Consider the following 19,006-nt stretch of genomic DNA (forward strand, 5'->3'; position numbering starts at 1 on the left):
GATGGAACCTACAGTCAGCGCCGGAAATGCACACATCGCTCGTCAGTCTCAGCCACAAGAGATCGTTCTGCGAGGTGGCTACACGTCAGCAGAGAATGTTGAGGAACTTGTACGGAGACCAGTATTTGCCCAAAGACTTGTGTCTGAGATCACTGCAGAGCATTGAATTGACTCATTCTGTAAAAAATCCTGAGATTCTGAGGGAATCTTCCTACAATCACAGAATCGTCGTGGCACAAAAGGCCATTTGGCCCATCGGGTATCTGCCAGCTCCGGGTAGAGCAATCCCTTCCGTCTCATTCCCCCAAAGCCCTGCCAGTTGTTCTCCAACCAGTCCCTGTCCAATCCTAGGAAGCCTGGACAGACTTGCTTCTTGTCACCCCCCCAGGCAGCGAGTTCCAATTCATCAGCACCTAGTGAAAGATTTCTCCCCACATCCCCGAATAACTGCTGCCCAAAGCTTTAAATCTGTGCCCTTCTCCTTGAACCATCCACTAACGCGAACAGCCTCCCTCCGGCATGATTGCCTGCACTGGCCGAAGCATTGACTGTAGGAGCTGGGATCTCACGTTACAGCTGTGCAAAACACTAGTTCGGCAACATTTGGAGCATTGTGTACAATTCTGGTCACCGCATTCCAGGAGGGACACAATTAAGCTAGAGAGAGTGCAGAGAAAGATTCACAAGGATGTTGCCTGGATTGTAGGGTTTCGATTATCAGGAGAGATTGGATAGGCTGTGTCTGGTTTCCCTGGAGCGAAGGAGGCTGAGAAGGGACTTGATAGAGGTTTGTACAATTATAAGAGGAATAGATAGGGTAGGTAGCCAGTGTCTGTTTCTCAAGGTACGGGTGTCTAAACCCAGCGGCCGTAGGTTTGAGGTGAGAGGGAGGAGGCTTAAAGGAGATTTTTCCCACACAGAGTTGGTGGTGTCTGGAACGAGCTGCCAGAGGAGGAGGTGGAGGCAGGAACAGTGACAACACTTAAGAGGCATCTGGACAGGTACTGGAATGAGCCGGGCACAGAGGGAGGTGAAACTAATGCAGGCAGGTGGGACGAGTGTAGGTCGGCACGGTGGTTGGCATGGACGTGGTGGGCCAAAGGGCCTGTTTCTGTACGGTACAACTCTGTGACTAACTAAACAGTTCACGACATTCAATATTCTGAGCACAAGTGATACTCAGTGCTGAGTTGACATTCAAAACCTGTGAAGTTTCTGTAATTATCAGCCGTTTAACCGAGTAAACTCTGATGGTTACCATGTGCCAATGTCTTCCTGAGTTCCAGCAAACTCCGAAAGCTGAGTGAAGCCACGTGTGGCTTTCCCCAGCGATCCGTTTCCTCTTCCACATCCTCCTCAAACTTGATCCACCTGGCCGTCTCCTTCCACTGCATCTCGTGATTCTTATCCATCGTTAACTCGTTCAGTTCAACGAACACCTGGACAAATGACAGTGGCAGCCATTACACCCAGTGGCTATGGCAGGAGCCCCCACAAGTAAACACCCCCACCAACTCTCCACGGACATAATTCAATTATGACCATGTTATATTAATATCAAGTATCTTGACCGGTTCCATCACGGCCTGGTACGGCAATTCCAACGCACAGGAACACAAGAGGCTGCAGAGGGTAGTGGACACAGCCCCTGTCCATCACGGGCACAGCCCTCCCCACCATTGACAGCATCTACAGGAGGCGCTGCCTCAAGAAGGCAGCATCTATCATCAAGGATCCCCACCATCCGGGCCATGCCATCTTCTTGCAGCTACCATCGGGCAGGAGGTACAGAAGCCTGCAGTCCCACACCACCAGGTTCAGGAACAGCTACTTCCCTTCAACCATCAGGTTCTTGAACCGACCTGCACACCCCTGATCACTGCCTCAGCAACGGAACACCACGGACCACCTCTTACACTACCAGGGACTTGTCTCTGATTGTGTTTTTTTCTGCACTAATGTCTTGTTTTGACAGTCATTTTCTCTGCTGTTTTGTATGATTTATGTACAACTTATGTCTGAATGGACGTGCCTGTGATCTGCTGCAAGTATCTCACGGTACCTGTACCTCACCATACGCACGCATGTGACAATTAACTCAACTTGACAGTACCCCACCCCATCAACTACTCACAGATACAATTCAACACCAACATCCACTTACTACCTAAGGAGACAACTCATCAGATACCCAGATATACAACTAGTGCTTCTGTCCTATGCCCAGGAGATACAACCTGGCATCCCCATCAGATGATACTCCAAGTTGTGCTGAATCGGACAACCACTGCACTACCGTACTTCAGGTGCGTTTTCAGAACAGCAGCCAGTGTTCCGGACCATTCTCTCACACACCAGTTTGAATCTCATTAAGACAACTGGGATATTTAAATTCAAATAATTAAACAAATCTGTAATTATAAGAAGCCAACTCATGTCACAGAGGCAAAAACTAGTGGATTGTTGTAAAAACGCATCAGGTCCACTCGTGTCCTTTGGGGAAGGAGAACTGTCACCCTCCCTGACCCAGAGCAAAGTGTTTTATCCTGAATCACCCCCATCAAGGGCAATTAGGGATGGACAATAATTGCCTGTGATGTCCACAAACCCACGAATGAATGAATCAAGAACCTCAGCACCCAAAGTGGGAACACAGTACCACACAGCCAGCAAATCAAACACAAAGCCCAAAGCACAGCCCATTCCCCACTCTCAGCTGTACTAAAGCTGTGTGCATACAGTCCAACCACACAGCACAGACTGCTCCTCTCACCAGGTCCATCACCTCTCTTACTGCTGCTGTGTACGGTGACAGCACTTAGAGGCCAAGTACTGAGGCTGTCTACAGCCCACCTTGTCGCTCACCAGGCACTTGGCTGATCAGTGACCCCGCCACTGTTAGTCCGTCCTCCGGAACGTTGATAACCGCAGACTCCGATCAGTGTACGCTCACTCTGCTACAATTTACTTACAAGATAATGTGACATCGTCACTTCCTCAGCTGCTGTCATTTTAAATGAAACTGCTCCCAGGTCAGTGGATGGGCTGGTCACCAATAGGCAGCAGCAAAGCTCCAGGTTTGATGTGCCGTCTGCTGAAAGTTTGCCGAGTTCCCTGGTTAAGGGAGGGATGATCAGCCTGTGCTCCACCCTTTGTCTGTTCCCAACCAACTGTGAACCAGAAGTATCACCGGGGTGGAGTCTGTCAGGGCGGGGCAGCAATCACCTCAGCCAGGACTGAAAGCCACTGACCCTGACCATCGCAGTTATACACGAGCGCTGGCCATGGGCGAGAGGAGCCACGAGTGACAGCTTCAGGAGAGCTAGATAACAAGAGAAGATAACCAAGACGGGACTGCACCTCATGCGGCTGCCGATCGGGTTTCTTGGCCTTGGGATAGAGCTCAGACTGATCCTTCCCCACATGTACAACTGTCCCCTTTGTGCTCCTCCTGACCAAGTGCCGTCGCACTCCCGGAACATCCTCAAATCGGTGACCTGTGGAGAGAAGAGAGAGTCACATCCAAACTCCCAATGTCCTTCCAGGATCAGAACACGGTCAATAAAGGATCTCTTGAAACATCTGGCAGTAACCCAGAGCTGGTGACATATTAAATGCACAGCACACAAACAGGCCATTCAGCCCAGCTAGTCCATGCCAGAGATGATGCTGCAGAGCCTTTCCCACCACCACGTCTCTCCGTGCATCCTTCTGGTTCCTGCAGTCACCTAGCTTCCCCCCAGTTTCCTAATTTTACCACATTCTGGGTAAAGACATTTTTCCTGAATTTCTGATTCATCACATCAATGCCTCCAGTTCTGGCTGGTAAATAATGCTCAACCTCCACCCTAGTTAATTCTTCCCTCATTTTATAGAGCTCCATGAAGTCATGTTTCAGCCCTGTCACAGACCCTGTCTGGGCACAAATCCTCAATGCACTACATGGTTGTGACTGGGCAGTGTCCCTAGACACAACACTCTGTGGCTTGCTGGCAATAATACACCTGTATACTGCACTGTATTTCACCAGGTTTAACAACATTGTACATATCTTATAACCATAAGATATAGGAGCAGAATTAGGTAATTCGGCCCATCGAATCTGCTCCACTATTCAATTGTGGCTGATTTTTTTTTCAACCCCATTTTCCCACCTTCTCCCCATAACCCATAACCCCCTTACCAATCAAGAACCTATCAATCTCTGCCTTAAATACACCCAGTGACTTGGCATCTGCAGCCCTCTGTGGCAACAAATTCCACAGATTCACCAGCCTCTGGCTGAAGAAATTCCTCCTCATCTCCGTTTTAAAGGGACATCCCTTTATTCTGAGGCTGTGCCCTTGGATCCTGGACTCTCCTACTGATGGAAACATCCCCTCCATGTCCACTCTATCCAAACCTTTCAGTATCCAGTAGGTTTCAATAAGATCCCCCCCTCATCCTTCTGAACTCCATCAACTACAGGCCCAGAAACATCAAATGCTCCTCATACATTAAGCCTTTAATTCCTGGGATCATTCTTGTGAAGTTCCTCTGGACCCTCTCCAGGGCCAGCACACCCTTCCTTACATATGGGGCCCAAAATTATTCACAATATTCCAAACGCTGTCTGACCAATGCCTTATAAAGCCTCAGCAGTACATCCATCTACGTTCTAGTTCACTTGAAATAAATGCTAACATTGCATTTGCCTTCCCTACTACCGACTCAACCTGCAAGTTAACCTTCAGGGAATCCTGCACTAGGACTCCCGAGTCCCTTTGCACCTCTGATTTCTGAATTCTCTCCCCATTTAGAAAATAGCCTACACCTTTATTCCTTCTACCAAAGTGCATAACCCCACACTTCCCTCCGCTGTATTCTATCTGCCACTTCTTTGCCCACTCTCCCAACCTGTCCAAGTCCTTCTGCAGACTCCCTGCCTCTGTGACACTACCTGTTCCTCCACCTATCTTGGTGTCATCTGCAAACTTGGCCACAATGCCATCAGTTCCTTCATCCAGATCGTTAATGTATAAAGTGAAAAGTTGTGGTCCCAACACTGACCCCTGCAGAACTCCACTAGTCACTGGCAGCCATCCTGAAAAGGACCCCTTTATCTCCATGCTCTGACTTCTGTCAGTCAGCCAATCTTCTATCCATGCTAGGACCTTGCCTCTAACACCACGGGTTCTTGTTTAGCAGCCTCGTGCATGGCACCTTGTCAAAGGTCTTCTTAAAATCCAAGTAAATAACATCCACCATCTCTCCTTTGTCTAACTTGCTAAGAATTCTAACAGATACGTTAGGCAAGATCTCCCCTTAAGGAAACCATGTTGATTTTGCCTTATCTTATCAAGTACTTTCAAGTACTCTGAAATTTCATCCTTAATAATGGACTCTAAAATCTTACCAACCACTGAGGTCAGGCTGACAGGCCTACAATTTCCTGTCTTTTGCCTCCCTCCCTTCTAGAATAGGGGCGTCACATTTGGGATTTTCCAGTCCTCATCAGGTGTTTAGCTTGCAGTTGTGATGTGAAAAGCAAGGATGGTTGGCTGAGGCCACAGCAGAATGTAGATCAGATGGAAAGTTGGGCAGAGCAGTGGCAGATGGAATTTATAAGATAAGATTTCTTTATTAGTCACATGTACATCGAAACACACAGTGAAATGCATCTTTTTTGCGTGGAATATTCTGGGGGCAGCCTGCAAGTGTCGCCACGCTTCCGGTGCCAACATAGCACACCCACAACTTCCTAACCCGTACGTCTTTGGAATGTGGGAGGAAACTGGAGCACCCGGAGGAAACCCACGCAGTCACGGGGAGAACGTACAAACTCCTTACAGACAGCGGTGGGAATTGAACCCAGGTCGCTGGTGCCGTAAAACGTTACGCTAACTGCTACACTACTGTGCCTGCCCACTACACTACTATTTAGTCCCAACAAGTGCGAGATAACACACTTTGGGAAGTCAAATTGGGGTAGGACATGTACAGTAAGTGACAGGGCACCAAGCAATGTTGATGAACAGAGGGATCTTGGGGTGCAAGTCCATAGTTCCCTGATAGTGGCAACATGGGTGGATAGGGTGGTGAAGGTGTATAGCATACTTGCCTTCATAGGTCAGGGAATAGCACAGAAAAAGTTGAGACATTATGTTGGAACTTTACAGAACACTGGTTAGACCACAGTTGGAGCACTGCGTGGAGTTCTGGTCACCACAATGTAGGAAGGATGTGGTTGTGCTGGAGACAGTGCAGAAGAGATTCACCAGGACGTTGCCTGGATCGCAGAGTTTAGTTATGGGGAGAGATCGGACAGGCTGGGCGTGCTTTCCCTGGAGCAGATAGAGTAGTCAGAATCTTTTTCCCATGGTAGGGCGTTCAAAAACAAGAGGGCATAGGTTTAAATTAAAAGAACTGCAGATGTTGGAAATCTAAAGTAAAAACAGAAAATGCTGGAAACACTCAGCAGCTCAGGCGGCATCTGTGGAGAGAGAAACAGAGGCGACGTTTCAGATCAAAGACTATCCATCCAGACTGGGGGAGCTGTTGTCTCATGCAGCCTGACTCGTTGAGCATTTCCAGCATTTTCTGTTATTATCTTAGGGCTTCGGTTTAAGGTAAGAGGAAGGAGTTGTAAAGGAGATATGAGGGGAAAGTTCTTCTACACAGATATCACTGCCAGAGGAAGTGGTGGAATCAGATACAATCACTACGTATAGGAGATATTTGGCTAGGCACTTGCATAGGGAAGGCATAGGATACAGGCCTAGTGCACGCAAATCGGATTAGTCTAGATGGGCAAAAAGGTCCGCACTAATGTGGTGGGCCGAGGGCCTGCCTTCGTGTTGTACAACTCTCTGACTATTTTTGTTATTGGGTATAACACTCCTATATTGAGTTTCAAGAGTCGGGAAGTCATGCTGCAGCTTTATAAAACTCTGGTTAGGCTGCATCTGGAATATTGCATTCAGTTCTGGTCGCCCCATTATAGGAGGGATGTGGAGGCTTTGGAGAGGGTGCAGAGGAGGTTCACCAGGATGCTGCCTGGATTAGAGGGTATGAGCTGTAGGGAGAGGTTGGGCAAACTTGGGTTGTTTTCTCTGGAGCAGCGGAAACTGAGGGGAGACCTGATAGAGGTTTATAAGATTATGACAGGCATAGATAGGATAGACTGCCAATATCTTTTTCCCAGGGTTGAAATGTCTAATACCAGAGGTGATAGGCGGTAAGTTCAAAGGAGATGTGCGGGGCAAGTTTTTTTAAACAGAGAGTGGTGGGTGCCTGGAATGCACTGCCGGGTGGTGGAGGAGGCAGATACGATAGGGGTGTTCAAGAGGCTCTTAGACAGGCAGGAAACCCACTGTTTAGTATATACGGGTGTGTCACTCCTGTACATCTGTACCGTGGTTCATTGGGTCATCTATTACACAGTAATGCACCATGCACTGCTAGACATAATTGAACACCTGGTGTACCATGCATTCAAACATTGTCATTCCCCTACAATTAGACGTCTACTTGGAAAGTGCTGCAGATATAAAGTCCTCAGGAACAGTAACGGGCACCAATCAGAGTGTGCTGTGCCCAGGGAGATGCTGTCAGTGATTAGGGACAGACTTGGCCACCAAAAGACCAACTATTGGAGCTCAGTGGGTCAGCAGCATCTGTGCAGAAATAGACAGTCGATGTTTCATCAAGTTTATAAGCCCCCCTCTGTTCCGTGTGACTTCCAACTTTGCCCCACTGGAGCATCAGCCTGACACTCTGAACTCGTGTCCATGGAGTGGTAAATGGTCCAAAGTGAGAGCGCCGTCACTATTGTACATCGACTTCCCTGGGTGTAAAGGGGAAATATTGACTTCTGTCACAGGGTTGGGGAGGGGAAGGAAGAGACTCGGGACTGGCTGATCTGTACCATCTGGGACCACAGGGCAAGGACTGGGTAACAGCAGGTGTAGACACAGCAAGCGAGGAGTGGGAACCATCAGAAAGGACAGGGTCACATCGGATGCACAGCACAAAGAGAAGCCATTTGACCTATTCACTCAAACCATGCCAATGCTTCCCTTAAACATTCCTCACCTACACTGACGAGCAGCCTTCGACTCCCTTCCCCCTTGCACACTTTTCCAAGCTCCCCTCGAATGTCGCTCTTTATTAAAATATCTGCAGAGATACCGAGCCTCAGAGGAGCACGAGGGGAGAGGGAGGAACCCCTCACTGCACACTAACCGTGACTTCCACAGACCAAGGCAGACAGGATAACCCAATGATACTAAACCACTGACACAGAATGCAGCTACACAGCCACGCAACACGTCCCGAAACACAGGCGCAAAGTGCGTTTGGGTTCCAAGACACAGGCGCAAAGTGCGTTTGGTTCTGAAAACCAAACACAAAGCGCACTTGGCCCTGAAAAGCGGAAAAACACAGTCTAGTCCAAATCTGTCCAATAACATGACGGATGAAGTCAATAATGGTTCAGATGAAGGGTCTCAGCCCAAAATGCCCGTTTCCCTCCACAGACGCTGCCTGACCCACTGAGTTCCTCCAGCACTTTGTGTGTTGCAATAACATGATGGCTCTGGGTTCAGTCAATAGATGAACGAGATTACACAAAAACTTGAAGACTTAACACTTTCTGAACATTCACAGCATGTCCATTTCCTTTCACTCCAAGGGGAACACTGCGTGCTTGAGCAGCAGACTTCACCTGAATATTTCCAAACCTACAAGTCTCTCAAACAAATGCACAACTGGTCCTGTCTGAGACAACATTTTGCAGGTATGAAATGCAGGCATTGAAGGGTTAAATGGGGGTGGGGGAGGGGAATCAGACAGGTTGGACTGGTTGGAAAGGCAGAAGGAATGAAGGTGCAAGGGAGGAATGGACTGAGCGAAACACTTGCAGACTTCCACCGACAGTGAGCTGAAGCACAGAGGGAACTGGGATCTGAGGGTTAGGCTTCAACCACAGAGAGAACAAGAGAGTTGGTGTTTCAGTGTGGAAAGGCTTCCCCCAAACCAGGGGCTGACACGGATTTGGAATACAAGCAGGGAATACTGGGGATGCTCAGCAGATCAGTCTGTGTGTGTGTGTGTGTGTGTGTGTGTGTGTGTGTGTGTGTGTGTGTGTGTGTGTGTGTGTGTGTGCGCGTGTGTGTGTGTGCGCGTGCGCGCGGGGGTGGTGGTGGTGGAGAGAGTGAGAGAGAGAGCACGTTTCAGGTTGATGAGCTTTCATCAGAACTCTGAAGGAGACTGGCAGCTGGGGAAGGTGCAGGAGGAGACAGTGGGGGTGGGGGTGGATCCGGGAGGAGACGGTCAGGGCCTGTGTGGGCTCTCCAGTTCACCAGTGAGGCAGGAACAATGAGTTGCACCACAAGGTGTTGGCCTGAAACAAGTTTTACTTTATGTCAATGGTGCTGGGTTGGGGGGGGGGCAGTGGACAGAGAAGGGAAAGGAGGGGAGAAGGGGGAGGGGGAGAGGAGAAGAGGGTGAGGAGAGGGGAGGGAGAACACCTTACAATTTTGAAGCAGCTCTGAAGTTCTGACATTTGTTGGAAATGCTGCAGTCAACGTGGACAGCACAACTGACAAATAAATAAGCAGTGCTGTATCCCTGCATCAGTCTCCACACTGACCCCACTGCCCCGCTCCCTCCCCACACTGACCCCACTGCCCCGCTCCCTCCCCACACACTGACCCCACTGCCCTGCTCCCTCCCCACACACTGACCCCACTGCCCCGCTCCCTCCCCACACTGACCCCACTGCCCCGCTCCCTCCCCACACACTGACCCGCTCCCTCCTCACACTGACCCCACTGCCCCGCTCCCTCCCCACACACTGACCCCACTGCCCCGCTCCCTCCCCACACACTGACCCCACTGCCCCGCTCCCTCCCCACACTGACCCCACTGCCCCGCTCCCTCCCCACACTGACCCCACTGCCTCGCTCCCTCCCCACACACTGACCCCACTGCCCCGCTCCCTCCCCACACTGACCCCACTGCCCCGCTCCCTCCCCACACGGATCCCACTGCCCCGCTCCCTCCCCACACACTGACCCCACTGCCCCGCTCCCTCCCCACACTGACCCCACTGCCCCGCTCCCTCCCCACACACTGACCCCACTGCCCCGCTCCCTCCCCACACACTGACCCCACTGCCCCGCTCCCTCCCCACACTGACCCCACTGCCCCGCTCCCTCCCCACACTGACCCCACTGCCCCGCTCCCTCCCCACACGAACCCCACTGCCCCACTCTCTCCCCATCAGAGCCTCCACAGCATCAGGCTGCCACACTGATCTCTCTGGACACTTATCTCATACGTAATCGGTCTCCAAGTGAACGAGAATTTCCCACCCTATCCTAGCATGGGATCAGGAAATGCTGGGAATCCTCGGCTGTTGAATACAGGTGAATCCTGCAGTATACAGCTGCAGTTTACAGTCACAGATGTGTAAAGCGCAATAACAGGCCCTTCAGCCCATCATGACAATGCTAACTCTTTTGCCCATCTACACTAGTCTTAGTTGCCCCCACTAAGAACGTACCCTTCCATGCCTGTCTAAATACCTCTTAAACATAGCTATTGCATCTGATTCCACCATCTCCTCTGGCAGCACCTTTCAGATATCAACCAATAGCTGTGTAAAAAACTTACCCTTCAGATCCGACTTAAAGCTCCTTCCTCTCACCTTAAACACCAGCCCTCTTGTTTTGATGCTCCTACCATGGGGACTCTCTGTTGATGTTTCAGATCTCCAGTCTCTGCAGTACCTTCTTTCACCACGCCCTTTAATTTCACTGATATTTCAGGTTTACCTGGACTGCACCACATCTGGTGTCCCTGTGTAAGATCACCTCCAGTTTCAAACTCCCGATGCTCCCTGGATTCTCCTGGCTCCTCACACCCTCCAGGACACCGGGAACGGGGTCCAACACGAGTCCACTGCGGCAGGGCTCTTGTGCTTTCCTGTGACTTCACACATTACCATCACACTAACAGGCCACCAATTAACCAGAGATAAAGCCAAGCACTGCACCCAGGTACAGCTCAAACACCTGAGGCTGTCAGGGGCAATGACCATGTCTGCTGTGCCCTGGTTGGTTCCCTGAGAACATTCCTCACACATTCTGGTCAAAGACACTTACTGGTGAAGCAACCTGTGGTTAAAGAGCTAGCAGGGCACTTCACTGCAGTGTACAAGTACAGCAAAATATCACTCTGAGCTGCTAAAGGAGACATCAGCGCTGATGAGCAAAAGCTTATGGGAAAGTGCGTTTTAAGGAATGTCAGAGAGAGAGAACGAGAGAGAGGACGAATTGCAGATGTGGAGATATTTAGGGAGGGAATTCAAAAGGCCACGTAAGGCCAACCAGGGCAGGGTGATTAATATCAGAACTGGAGGCGTCTGGAGAACTTGGAAGATCATAGGCAGGAGGGGGTTACAGAGATAGGGAGGGGCGTAGGGGCTGGAGGGGGTTACAGAGATATGGAGGGGTGTAGGGGCTGGAGGGGGGTTACAGAGTGGGAGGGGTGTAGTGGCTGGAGGGGGTTACAAAGGGAGGGGTGTAGGGGCTGCAGGGGGTTACAGAGGGAGGGGTGTAAGGGCTGGTGGTTACAGAGATATGGAGGGGTGTAAGGCTGGAGGGGGTTACAGAGAGGGAGGGGTGTAGGGACGGAAGGGGTTACAGAGATAGGAAGGGGAGTAGGGGCTGGAGGAGGTCATGGACATACGCCAGGCTGTTGGGGACTACAAAGACAAAGGAGTTACAGAGATAGGGGGTTGCAGAATGGGGGTGAAGACCGAGGTGAGGAGGAGAAAGTCATGGAGGAATCAAAAAAACAATAATGAATAACTAGAAAATCAAAACATTGCTGGAGATATGAAAATGTGCCTCAGGTAACTAGATTCATTTATATTATTTTCAATTTCACTGGCCTCAGGAGATTACATGGATATCTTGTTTCTCGAGTTCAGAATAATAAAGCCTGATTTGATTGAAGTGTTCTGAAATGATAAAAGCATCTGCTAGGGCAGAGCAAGGAACTGTGAGCTTCATTCATGGGTGAGACAAGATGCTTGCTAACACAACGGACCTCGGCAGTCTCCATGAGTATATGCAAGAACACAAGAAAGTAGGACCAGCAAGAACCCACTCAGGCCCTCAAGCCTGTCCCACCATTCAATACGATCGTGGCTGATCTCTGCAGGTCTGAACTCTTCTGTACCAGTTCCCCATAACACCCAACTCTTTGACCTTTCAAATATTTATCCATCTCCACCATAAATATATCTAGTGATCTGGTCTCCACCACCCCCAACGGCAGAAAATTCCAGAAATTCACCACTCTCTGCTAAAAGAAATTTCTAGGCACCCCTGTTATAAATGACCGCCCCTTATACAGAATTACTCAACGGGATGAATGGTCTTCACCTGTTCAAAGCAACTTGTGAGACTGGGATTTGGAGTCTCAACCCTGGGTTCCTGGACCAGGATCACAATCCTTAACTTCCCCTCCGTGTCTCTGGAATCAACCTGCAACTCCCGAGCATCACCAGCGGCCCAAGTTGAGAGGTACCCGATGTCAGATTCACTTCTGACACAGGCGGTTACTTCAAGTCCTACCCTGCAGACCTGAGAGTACTGGAGTACAGCACTGCTGCAGGAGCTGAGAGCTGAAACCAAAGATTGTTCTCTCTCTTTCCCTGTTCTGATGAAGAGTCCTGGACTGTTTTTCTCGCCAAAGATGCTGCCTGACCTGCTGAGCATTTCCAACATATTCTTTTTATTTCAGATCTCCTGCATCTGCATCTTCAGGAACAGCTTCTTCCCCTCCGCCATCAGATTTCTGAACAGTTCACGAACACTACCTCGTTATTCCTCTTTTGCACTATTTATTTATTTTTGTAGCTTATAGTAATCACTATGTCTTTGCACCGTACTGCTGCCACAAAACAATAAAATTCACGACATCTGTCAGTGATAATAAACCTGATTCTGATAATTTTTTACTACTACTTGCTTTCCCTTGAATTACCCAATTCTGTTGACAAGTTTGAAGAAAAAAGAGATGGCAGATGCTAGAATCGGAACTTAAATAGAGCGCTATTTGTCGAGCAGCATCTGTGGAGGCAAAAGGTGTGTCGACATTTTGAATGGAGACCCTGCATCTGGGTTAGGGTTAGATGAGCATTTGAAACACCATGGCATAAAAGACTATGGGCAGAGTGCTGGCAAATGGGATTTGATGTAGATAGGTACCCGATGGTTAGCATGGACATGTTGGGCCGAAGGGTCAGTCCATGCTGCATGACTCTATTGTCCAAGTGACTGTTAATTCTATCCCTGATAATTGTTTCTAGAGTTTTCCCCACCACTAAAGTTAAATGGAGCAACTGTGGCGGCCCGCACATGCGGAACTTGAACTACCATTGGGCACCGCCGGCGCATGCGCGCTAGTGTGTCTTGAACTATCTCCTGGGGGTGGACCTTCCGGGAACATTCTGACGTGGTTGGGGCCCGCGCAGTGGCGGGGGCTTGTGATTAGAGTTTTTTGGTGCGCTTTGGTGTGGTTGAAGTAAAGTTTCTGGAGATCAGCTCTCTCTGCCTCTGCGTCGTTTCTTCCGTAGTGCACCGCGATCAGCTACATATTGGTGACCCCGACGTTCCAGATGGCATCTGGAACTGACGACTCAGCGCCCAGCCATGAGTTCGAGCGACTCACACAGCGCGGTTGCACTGAAGCTCCCGACTTCCTGGGCCACTCAGCCCCACGTTTGGTTCGACCAGGCTGAGGCCCAGTTCGCCATCAGAGACATCACATCCGATGCCACGAGGTACTACTACGTGGTCAGCGTGCTAGACCAGGACACGGCAGGCTGGATCATCGACTTCCTATGCCAGCCATCAATGGAGGACAGGTAGCCTAGGATTAAGGCACTCCTGATCCGTACTTTCGGACTCTCCCGCTGCGAGCGAGCTGCACGGCTCCTACACATGGACAGTCTGGGCGACCGCACACCATCTGAGCTCATGAATGATATGCTGGAGCTCATGGATGGCCATAAACCATGCCTTCTGTTTGAGCAGTTGTTCCTTGAGCAACTGCCAGAGGACATTCGCCTCTTCCTCGCGAGTGAGGATTTCAGTGACCCAAGGGGGGTTGCCGCCAAAGCAGACGTCCTTTGGCAGAGCAAGCAATGTGGAGCAGCCTCCATTGGCCTAGATACGACCGCGTGGCCCAAAGCCCAAGCCCCGCTATCGAAGCAGTCAAGACCCACGGTGGAGAAGGATGAAGCTTCGGAACAATGGTGTTTCTTTCACCAAAGATGGGGTTCAGGCGTGCGCCGCTGCCGTCCACCATGTGCCTTCCCAGAAAACGCCAGGGCCAGCCGTCGCTAATGGCTACGATGGCTGGCCACCAAGACAGCCTCCTCTACCTCTGGGACCAACACTCCGGGCAGCGCTTCCTGGTAGACACCAGGGCTGAAGTCAGCGTACTTCCCCCCTCGAACATGGACACTTGTAACGCGGTCCCAGCCCCTAGCTCACCGCCGCAAACGGCACCAGCATTCGAACATACGGCTCGCGAACTATCCCACTGCGTTTCCGGTCCAGCCGTTTCACTTGGACTTTCATGTTGGCAGCTGTGTCGCAGCCATTACTAGGGGCAGATTTCCTATGGGCCAACTGCCTCCTGGCTGACCTGAAAGGCCAACGTTTGGTCCACGCCGAGACAGTCCAGACTTTCCAACTCGGAAAAGCCAAGCTACCGGTCTTCCACCTGGATTCCGTGACCCTCTCGGGTAACAAATTCGCCAGGGTGTTGGCTGAATTCCCCTCCATAGTCACCCCACAGTTCTCCATGGCTAACCCCAAGCATGGTGTGCAGCACCACATTCCCACACAAGGACCGCCGCTGCACGCCTGAGCTCGCAGGATCCCACCCGACAAGCTCCACCTCGCCAAGGAGGAGTTCCGTAAGATGGAGGAGACGGGAATCGTCTGCCACTCAGACAGCCCGTGGGCATCCCTGCTGCACATGGTGCCCAAGTCCACAGGAGGATGGAGGCCCTGCGGAGACTACAGAAGGCTCAACGACGCCACAACCGCCGACAGATACCCGGTGCCCCACATCCAGGATTTCACGGCGAACCTTCACGAAGCGACCATCTTCTCGAAGATCGACCTGGTCCAGGGATACCATCAGATCCCAGTGCACCCCGATGACATGCCCAAAACAGCCCTCAATCACCCCGTTCAGCTTGTTCGAATTCCTGAGGATGCCTTTCGGTCTCAAGAATGCAGCCCAAGCTTTCCAAAGGCTCATGGACTCCGTGGGACATGGCCTGGATTTCATTTTCATTTACTTGGACGATATCCTGGTGGCCAGCAGTTCACGCCAAGAACATGTGGCACATTTGTGCCAGCTCTGCCAACGCCTAAGCAACCATGGACTGGCAATCAACCCGGCAAAGTGCCAGTTCGGGCTGATGGAGATCAACTTGTTGGGCCACAGGGTTAACCGACATGGCGCAGTCCCCCTACTGGACAAGGTCCAGGCCATCCGCCAGTTCCCCAAGCCCCGCACGGTCAAAGGCCTGCAGGAGTCCGTAGGGGCGGTCAACTTTTATCATTGGTTCATGCCGGCGGCAGCACGCATCATGAGACCCTTGTTCAGCCTGATGGCCGGCAAGGCTAAAGAGGTGGCATGGGACGCGGTCCACGGAGGCATTCGAGCAAGCCAAGGAGGCACTGGCAAAGGCAACCCTCCTAGTACACCCGAGAGTCAATGTACCCACAGCACTCACCATCAACACTTCTGACATGGCTGTTGGCAGAGTCCTGGAGCAGCTCGTCAAGGGCCAGTGGCGACCACTCGCTTTCTTCAGCCGGCACCTATGGCCACCAGAGGTGAAGTACAGCGCTTTCGACAGAGAGTTGCTAGCGCTCTACCTGGCTGTCCAGCATTTCCTCAAGAGAAGGGAGTTCGCTGTCTATACGGACCACAAACCCCTCACCTTCGCACTGGCCAAGATATCAGATCCATGGTCAGCTCGGCAGCAGAGACACCTGTCCTTTATTTCAGAGTTCACCACGGACGTCTGCCACATCGCGGGGAAGAACAACGTTGTCGCCGACACACTGTCTCACCCCTGCCTCCACTCAGCAGGCATATCGTCCTCAGGCATCGACTACGCAACACTGGCGGAAGTACAACAGTCGAACACTGAGATCCCAGCTTACCGCACCGCCGTTTCGGGACTCCAGTTGGAGGACGTCCCCATCGGCCTGGCAGCGATTCAACTCCTGTGTGATGTGTCTACCGGCAGACCCCGGCCCGTGGTACCAGCATCATGGAGGCACCGGGTGTTCGACTCGCTGCACGACCTGGCCCATCCGAGCGTCCATCAAGCTCGTAACGGAGAGATTTGTTTGGCATGGCTTGCGCAAGCCGGTCGGACACTGGGCCAGGACCTGCGTACACTGCCAGACCGCCACAGTCCAGCGGCACGTGAAGGCTCCCCTCCAGCAGTTCCAGCCTACACACAGGAGGTTCCAACACATCCACATGGACATCGTTGGCCCCCTGCCAGTCTCCCGGGGCGCCAGGTATATCTTTACCATGGTGGACAGGTTCACCAGATGGCTGGAAGCCGTACCGCTGGCAGACACGTTCACTGAGTCCTGCACCAGGACACTCATTGCGAACTGGGTCACCAGGTTTGGCATCCCTATGGACATCACCTCCGACAGGGGAGCGCAATTCACATCTGGTTTGTGGACAGCACTGGCGCAGCTCCTGGGCACCCAGCTGCATCACACCACAACGTACCATCCCCAGTCCAACGGTTTGGTCGAGCGGTTCCACCGGCATCTCAAGTCGGCCTTGATGGCGTGCCTCAAGGGCCCCAACTGGACAGACGAGCTTCCCTGGGTTTTACTGGGCATCCGCACAGCCCCCAAGGAAGACCTGGGCACCACCTCGGCGGAGTTGGTCTACGGCGCTCCCTGACGGTCCCGGGCGAGTTCGTACCGGGGTCCCGCAGTCCGGAAGAAACTCTGGCAGAGGTGCTGACGAGGCTGCAGGACAAGGTAGGGACCCTGGCACTGGTCCCAACCTCCAGGCATGGTGCCACGCCGGCCTTCACCCCTAAAGACCTCTGGGACTGTATGTTTTTATTCGCAGGGGCCTGCGCAAGTCACCTCTACAGCGACCGTACGAAAGACCCTTCAAAGTGATCCGGCACAATGGATCTACGTGTGTCGTGGAGGTGGGTGGCTGGGAAGAGACTTTTACAGTGGACTGCCTCAAACCAGTGCACCTGCACATTGAGCAGCCAGTGAGGGTACCTACACCCCGTCGGCATGGCCGGCCACCTCAGCAAGCCCCTCCCCAACTTCCCCAATGGATGTTTCTGGGGTGGGGGGGGGGGGGTGGTGTGGTGGCCCGCACACGCAGAACTTGAACCGCCATCGGGCGCCGCGGAAGTGCGTCTTGAACTATCTCCCGGGAGCAGACCTTCCGGGAACGTTCTGACGTGGTCAGGGCCTGTGCGGTGGCGGGGGCTTGTGGGTAGAGTGTTTTGGCGCGCTTTGGTGTGATTGATGCTGGAGGAACTCAGCGGGTCGAGCAGCATCTGTGGGAGGGGAAAGGATTGTCGACGTTTCGACATTTTGAAATGGACACCCTGCATCAGGCTGTTCCTTCAGCAGATTGTTTGTTGCTCCAGATTCAAGCACCTGAAGTCTCTGGTGTCTCTACAGTTAAACGTATTGGTCTGCAATTGCTGGGCTTATCCTGACACACTCTTTTAGAACAGATAACATTTGTAGTTTTCCATCCACGGGCAGCCCCTCAGAATCTACAGATGTTGGGGAGATTACAGCAATACCCTACCTTGCTTCTCTCAGCAACCAAGGAGCATTCCATCTGGGCCAGTTGGTTTATCCACTGTCAGTCCACCTACATTCCTCACATCCCCTCTTTATCAACTTTTAGCCCATCCAAAATCTCCACTAAACCTTTCTTGCTGAGATTCCAGCAGCATCCTCTTCCTCGGTGAAGACTGCTGTGAAGAACCATGCCAGCAGCCTCCCTGAACAGATCTCCTTCCTGGTCTCTGCTCAGCAACCTTTTCACAGAGGGTGGTGCATCTCTGGGATTGTCTAACCTTCTCTCTGGATCATTGGGGATACTTAAAGGTACATTTTCAAAAAATCAGGGATTGGGGGCGAAGGTGAACTAGCAACAGAAGAGCTGAGGCCCGGGGCAGATCACCCATGACCACAGTGAATAGTGGGACAGGTTTGAGGGGCTGAATGACCTATTCTTATTCCTATTTTGCTCTTGTATAACTCTGTTCCTCATCACATTCCTCGAGAATATTTTCTGTTTGCTGCCGGTCTTTTCTCAGCCTCTCCGTCCTTTATTTCCTTTCTCAGGTTTGTAACCAGCCTGCGTCTCCCTTGTGTTAACAACCTGTCATAAGCTCTTTTTTCTGCTCTGATTTACTATCTTTTTGGCCATCTGAAGCGTTCTTAACTTCCCTCCCCAGTCTCTTGTGGGAGTACAGCTCGACTGTAGCTGAAACGTCTCTGCTCTAAAGAGAAAGTCATGGAAGAATCAATACAACAATAATGATAACTGGAAAATCAAAACATTGCTGTGTTTTGAGAAAGTGCCTCAAGTGACCAAATTTGTTTTTATTATTTTCAGTTTCACTGGTCTTCAGTTAAAGCTTTGCCTGCCAAGCTTTGGTTCCAGTTTACCTCAGCCAGGTCCCTTCTCATTTAATTGGAAGCGGCCTTTCTCCAAATGACTATTTTTACCACGGAGTGGGCTAAATCTTTTCTCATAGATTTTCTACACCGTGATGTGATTGCTGTTTCCTCAATGATCCCCACTGATACTTGCTTCACTTGAATAGGCGAGTCTATCTTTTCCCAGAAAATCCAGCCCAGAATGCAGAAATGATCTGAGTCTCCAATCAATGCTCTGATGC

At 51.3% G+C, this 19,006-nt stretch overlaps 1 protein-coding gene across 9 annotated transcripts in view; it reads right to left on the reverse strand.

The window, feature by feature from the left end:
- The window catches only part of LOC127574678 (anion exchange protein 2-like), a 202,320-nt gene that overhangs the window by 41,900 nt on the left and 141,414 nt on the right, over positions 1-19,006 (reverse strand). For all 9 annotated transcript variants that reach the window (XM_052023922.1, XM_052023920.1, XM_052023923.1 and 6 more), the window contains 2 exons: positions 3,361-3,497; positions 1,259-1,439 (listed from right to left, as the gene is read on the reverse strand). In XM_052023922.1, the coding sequence (XP_051879882.1) occupies positions 1,259-1,439; positions 3,361-3,497 (318 nt within the window). The remainder of the gene's footprint in view (positions 1-1,258; positions 1,440-3,360; positions 3,498-19,006) is intronic.

Source organism: Pristis pectinata, chromosome 9 (assembly GCF_009764475.1).
Source record: "Pristis pectinata isolate sPriPec2 chromosome 9, sPriPec2.1.pri, whole genome shotgun sequence".
Lineage (NCBI taxonomy): Eukaryota > Metazoa > Chordata > Chondrichthyes > Rhinopristiformes > Pristidae > Pristis > Pristis pectinata.